The sequence below is a fragment of the Lepidochelys kempii genome, chromosome 9, assembly GCF_965140285.1.
Source record: "Lepidochelys kempii isolate rLepKem1 chromosome 9, rLepKem1.hap1, whole genome shotgun sequence".
Lineage (NCBI taxonomy): Eukaryota > Metazoa > Chordata > Testudines > Cheloniidae > Lepidochelys > Lepidochelys kempii.
The window spans coordinates 17247499-17253668 of NC_136388.1; the positions used below are offsets into that span (position 1 = coordinate 17247499).

The 6170-nt window shown below is 48.4% G+C and overlaps 1 protein-coding gene across 3 annotated transcripts; it reads left to right on the forward strand.

Annotated features, from left to right (window-relative positions):
- ACTRT3 (actin related protein T3) lies at positions 1 to 4371 on the forward strand. Of its 3 annotated transcripts, none has more exons than XM_073358757.1 (3): positions 1 to 203; positions 3353 to 3757; positions 3944 to 4371. In XM_073358757.1, exons 1-3 carry the CDS (start codon positions 1 to 3, stop codon positions 4269 to 4271), a joined length of 936 nt encoding a protein of 311 aa, XP_073214858.1. In that variant the 3' UTR covers positions 4272 to 4371. The 3 variants fall into 3 exon arrangements, with proteins under 3 accessions (XP_073214858.1, XP_073214857.1, XP_073214856.1); XM_073358756.1 differs by having other exon boundaries at positions 3353 to 3401; positions 3513 to 4371; XM_073358755.1 differs by having other exon boundaries at positions 3353 to 4371.
- Positions 4372 to 6170: the final 1799 nt, after the last annotated feature.

Sequence of the window (6170 nt, forward strand, 5' to 3'; positions counted from 1 at the left end):
ATGGGGGATCTGTTATCGGCTGTGGTTATAGACAATGGCTCGGGCCTGATCAAGGCAGGCATAGCTGGGGACAAGGAACCACGTTTCACCTACAGCAACATAACAGGCCGGCCTAAAGCCAAGGCTGTGATGCTGGGAGCAGGCCAGAAGGACCTCTATATTGGGGATGAGGCACAAGCCAAGCGTGGGATCCTCTCCATCAGGTATCAGAGAATGGTGGGGGCTAGGCCTGGGGAAATGAGGAGAGCAGGCGAAGGAGTGGGTTCTCTCCACCTGGTCTAAAGAGGGGGACATGGAAAGATGGAAAGTGGGTGGGGAGCAGGCCAAGTGGGGGGGTCCTCTTCATTGGGTACCAGGTAGGAAAGGAGATGACAGGGGCCCCTGCCCAAGGTGGAGAGGCAGGTTGCTTTAATGAAGAATGTGTCCATCAGGTACTGAGGAGGGAGGAGGAGCTATCCCTGCTCATCAGGTACCATTAGCCTTGTGGGAGGAATGTTGTGAAGCAGCAGTTAGGTGGATGCAGGGTGAGCTGGGACAGGAGGGCTGGCATCTGAACAAGGAAGGAGCATTGCCTCAGACAGCAGTCTCTTTTGGAGGCCTCTCCTCATGGAGAGAGTTTGGTACAGGAGGAAGAGTTTTCCTCTGTACTAGTCACTTAGATGTTTGATCATGGAAGGGGCTGCAGAAGGAAACTGTTGAAGAACCTGCAGGGCCTTTTCCAAATGAAAGGCTGTTGCTATTGGCTTTTGCTCTGCACAGACTGATACAAGCATCCCAAAGGTAAACATGAGACAAGGCCAAACAAGGTCAAAAAGTGGGAGGGAGAGCAAAACAAGGAAGAAAGAATAGAGACTAACAGAGGAGGCTGGAAGTGTGGAAAAGAAGGGAAGGGGGCCACAGAAACAAAGAAAGAGAGGGTAGAGACAGAGAAAGATGCATCTAAAATTCTGTGCAGTTTGACTGCTACATCTTTATGAACTTTTGCAGCTGGTGTGAAGGTTTCCAAAGGGCATGGGGAGGTGTGCAAAACAATTTCATCTGCCATGTAGCTATGTTAGTGCATTTGGGTATAAAAGAGACATTACAAACACCTTTCAGAGTAACAGCAATGTTAGTCTGTATTTGCAAAAAGAAAAGGAGTACTTGTGGCACCTTAGAGACTAACCAATTTATTTGAGCATAAGCTTTCATGAGCTCCAGCTCACTTCATCGGATGCATACTATGGAAAATACAGAAGATGTTTTTATACACACAGACCATGAAAAAATGGGTGTTTATCACTACAAAAGGTTTTCTCTCCCCGCACCCACTCTCCTGTTGGTAATAGCTTATCTAAAGTGATCGCTCTCCTTACAATGTGTGTGATAATCAAGGTGGGCCATTTCCAGCACAAATCCAGGGTTTAACAAGAACGTCTGAGGAACAGTGGGGGGGTGGAGGGGGAAGGAATAAACAAGGGGAAATAGGTTACTTTTTATAATTACAACCATTCCCAGTCTCTATTCAAGCCTAAGTTAATTGTATCTAGTTCGAAGGTAGCTGGGAGTGCTGGTAGCGTAGGGCCTGAGGAGGGCCCATTATCCTTGAAACACACCTCATGTCGACACACAAAAGCAGTTGCAGGAGTGCACTGCTGCAGTTGTCCTTCCCGAGCACCATTGTATCCTGCATCACCCTGCCCCACTGCAGTGCTAATGTAGACAGAAAATGCTGTAATTGCAGCTGCACCTTTTCATAGGCCTAGACTGCAGCTACACACAATAATACGCTACTGCTCTTGTAATCTCTTTAGCAGTTGCAATGTACATTGTCTCTTGTATTTCAGACTACATTCCTGTGATAAATTACTGAAGCATCTATTATTTTTACACATTAGAGTTTTCTGTTTAATAAGGTGTGATGCATGCAGTTTTCGGGGTTTTCTTCTTTAAAAAAAATAGAGAAGCTTCCATAAAGCATGTGCTACTTTGTATATTGAAATACACTGAATTATACAGTTCCAGTTTTCTTTTAAATGGTATAGCACTTCTCCAGTTGTGGATAACTCCTACAAAACACTGCTTTAGGGACCTGTGCTGGAAACATTGCACCCATTTTACATTAGAAGTACAATGATTGGAAAGAGTGGTGTGACATGCTGAATAGTTTTATATTAGCCAAGATGGCTAGTTTGTGGACACACCGCACCATTACAATTTACAGCAGTTTCACAGGAACCACTATAAAATATAATGGTGCTTTTCTTTGATGTAGATAAAGCTATTGATTGACAATGCACCTACAAATAGGTGGGAAGGTTGTGTAGGGAGTAGTAGCAGGGAGAGGAATTAGAGGAGGGAATAGGAAAAGCTCTGGGTTAGGAAAAGTGGAATTCAAGGGATCTGGTGGAGAAAAGGAAGCACTAAAAGAAGAAAAAGAAAAACTGGAGAGAGTGAAAAGAAGAAGAGACTGGAAAATTGTACACAACAAAGAGTAAAAAAGGAGACAGAAAAAGGGAAAACAAATACATAGATCTCTCAGGGCTTGTCTAGACTAGCATACCAATTAGTTCAGATTAGCAAATGTGAGTGTAAAGTGCTAAACTAGATACTCCACAGACACTTTTTTTTGGATACAACACACACACACATAGAATTATAGAATATCAGGGTTGGAAGGGACCCCAGAAGGTCATCTAGTCCAACCCCCTGCTCGAAGCAGGACCAATTCCTGGGTGACAGATGCTGGGAGCGGGTATGGGGAGCTGCTGGGGAGCTGCTGACATATTAATGTGGCTCTTTGGCAATGTACACTGGTAAATTCTGGCTCCTTCTCAGCCTCAGGTTGACCACCCTGCTTTACACTCTCTATACTTGTTGAGTGTTATCAGAGAGTAAGGTAAATCTTCTAGCTACTAATCTACTGGATGAATTTTTGAGGTTTTGCAGAAGAAATACTCCCACAATAATGTTTAATAAACATACATTATCAATATGAAATTAATAAATTGTAAAAGATTCATATTGGACTTTTCAGTAATATTTTAAAAATCATGTTTACATACTTTTTAAAATGTAGGTCCTAATCCTGCAACGTGCTATATCCCTTCTTAGGTGCATTGAGAGTTAAGGATGTTCAGCAGCTCTAGGAGGCAATCACCAACTTTCTTGAACACAGGCCATTATTCATTTTATTTTTCAAGTAAACACTTGTGACTTAAGAGTTTTATATACAATACACTTCATGAAATGCTATACTTGGGAATCACCAGACAAGGTGAACCTGGTAAATGGTGAATGCTGGGGTTATGGACATGGTGATTTTGTTAGGAAAATGTTGCCTTTGTTTTTCATCTGTTTGAACCACATGTAGGTACCCAGTGGAACATGGAATTGTCACATCTTGGGCGGACATGGAGGCTGTGTGGAAGAATGTCTATGACCATGACCTGAAGATGAAGGCAAGTGAGCGGCCAGCACTGTTCACCGAGGCACCGCTCAACCCACTGGTCAATCGAGAACATATGACAAAGGTTCTCTTTGAGCGCTTTGAGGTACCAGCCCTTTATGTGGCCATCCAGGCCGTACTGGCACTCTATGCATCAGGCCTTACCACGGGCTGTGTGATGGACTCTGGTGATGGCGTTACCCACACTGTACCTATTTTTGAGGGCTACTGCTTGTCCCATGCCGTTCTCCGGCTTGACCTGGCTGGCCGTGACCTTACAGACTACCTGATGAGGATCCTTAAAGAGAGTGGTGTCTCCCTGGTCAGTACAGCTGAAAGGGAGATTGTACGAGACATGAAGGAGAACATGTGTTATGTGTGTCTGTATCCAGAAGAGGAGATGGCTAAGAATCCAAGGGAAGTAGAGAAATCTTACAGGCTGCCTGATGGGCAGGTTATTAAAGTCCAAAATCAAAGGTTCCGCTGCCCTGAGACCCTTTTCTGCCCATCTAATATTGGCATAGAGGCCCCAGGGATTGACAAGCTCTGCTTCAACACCATCATGAAGTGTGACATTGACCTAAGGACCAACTTTTACTCCAACATAATCCTGTCTGGTGGTTCCAGCCTCTTCCCTGGCCTGGCTGAGCGTGTAACCAAAGAGTTAATCCGCATGGTCCCCAGTGACACTGAGGTGAAGGTCATGGCTCCCCCTGACAGGAAGTTCTCTGTTTGGATGGGGGGCTCCATCCTCTCCTCCCTCTCTGCCTTCCAGCAAATGTGGATTACCATGGCAGAGTACAGGGAAATTGGGCCTAACATAGTGCATAGAAAATGCTTCTGAAATCCAGTTGTTTTTAAAAGGATCTAACTGAAAGTGTTGTGGGAAAGAAAAGAACCTCAAATTATAGTAACCTCAAAACTCTAGGAGGCCTATGCCTGTAGTATTTGGTGAAAGACTAATAAAAATCATGACTCTGGGTGTGCTTGTTCTAGAATATATCTTTATGAATATGTATAAAATGTTCTGGATTTCTAGTGAGAGAGTTCTTTACACAAGGACACAACAGTGCGGAAAACAAGTGAAGTAGATGAAAGTGACAATTTTACAACAACGGCTTTTTAAATCTTATCCCATTATTACTGAATGTATGTATAAGTGTAATATCCCCACACTTTCTAACAGACATTTCCATTACTAAAATGTAATATTGAGCAGGAAATAAATGAGGGACACAGGCCATTGCAATGTTATTATGCACATATTTGGTAGATTATTTTTCTAGCGAGACCTAGTTGGAAGAGAGATATTTACAGACGAGAAACTCCTTTCTTTTGAGTTATGACCACAAAATAAAGAGATCCACTTTGTTTTCCTTTGGTTGGAACTAAGGTCAGCCCAAGCACCTGCCTCATTAGGGAAAATTCTCCCTAGAATAGGTAGAAGAGAGAACTCTGGCCAGGTGGATTTGATGCCTATGTTGAAGAGCCAATAGCCTCTCTGGCCGTAGCGATGTGGGGCCATTGGCGTGTGTGGGTTTTGTGGGGGTAATTGGGGGGAGAACAGAACGGGTTTCCTGGCCACGTGACTTTTGTGACTATGGAGCAGGTGAGATAAGAGCACTACAAGCGGGCCACTTTACATAGCACCGCTGCTAGAACTGGGCTAGGCGAGAGAAAGAAAAGAGACTCGTAAGCCACGTGGTTTGCTTGTGGGCGGAGTCAGGCATTTCCAATCTCCCGCGAGCGATACCATTTCCCCTCCGCGGCCCGCCAAGCCAATGGAAACAGAGGAGACTCTCGCTAGCCAATCCATGCGCGAGGGCGGGACGGGGGAGGGTATATAAGATCCGCTGCAAGGCAGGCTCGAACGGCGGCGCGGGGGGGGGCCCCAGTTTTTCTAACCCTAAGTTTAACGTGGCCCCTTCCCCGCCGCAGCCGGCCGCTGTTTTACTCGCTGACTTTCAGCGGCCGGGGGGAGCGGGCGGAGACACCAACCAAAAAACGTCAGCGAGGGGTCCTCCCCTCCCACGCCGACCTGGGCCGGCGGTGGGACCCGCCAGCGAAGTCCCCGCCGCCCCGCCCTGGTGAGGCCGCGGTCAGCCGGTTCGCGCCACTGCTGCCGCGAAGAGTTCGTCTCTGTCAGCCTCGGGGGCGGCCGGGGTGGAAGGGCGGGTCCCGGGCGAGTCGGCCGGGAGAGCAAACGTGAGCGGCAGCCCCAGGCAACCGCCCTCCCCTGAGCTGTGGGGCCCGCGGTCGGAGCTGCTCTCAGACACGCCGAGTCGGGAGCGGAGGCGGGCCCGTCTCCTACAGCCGCGCGAATCTGCCCCGGCCTCCGTCCGCCGTGAGGGGACTGCTCCGCTGCGCTGCCCAACGACGGGCGAGCGGTTTCCTAAGACCCCCGCTTCGTTCTCTCCCCGCCCCCCCTCAAAACACGTGCCCGGGGCCCTGCTCCGTGACCCCCGCCCTCCCCCAAACGCTCGCCTCCGGCGCCCTGCCCCCCCCCAACATACGCCCGGGGCCCCACTGCGTGACCCTGGCCCCACCCCGTCTGTGAGTGTCCCCCAACATGGTGGGGGCCTTGCTCTCTGACCCCCCCAACCTGCCCCTGGGACCCCACCTCTCCCAGGGTCCTGCTCTGAGACCCCAACACATGCACAGGGTCCTGCTCTGTGCGCCCCCCCCGACACCCATAATCTGTTACTCTTCCCCCTCTGGCGGCCCCCCGGCACACAGGGCTGTG

Coding starts and splice junctions, on each gene's coding strand:
- ACTRT3 (XM_073358755.1), top strand. CDS start 1: ATGGGGGATCTGTTATCGGCTGTGGTTATAGACAATGGCTCGGGCCTG. Junction 204..3,352: donor CGTGGGATCCTCTCCATCAG/GTATCAGAGAAT, acceptor AACCACATGTAG/GTACCCAGTGGAACATGGAA.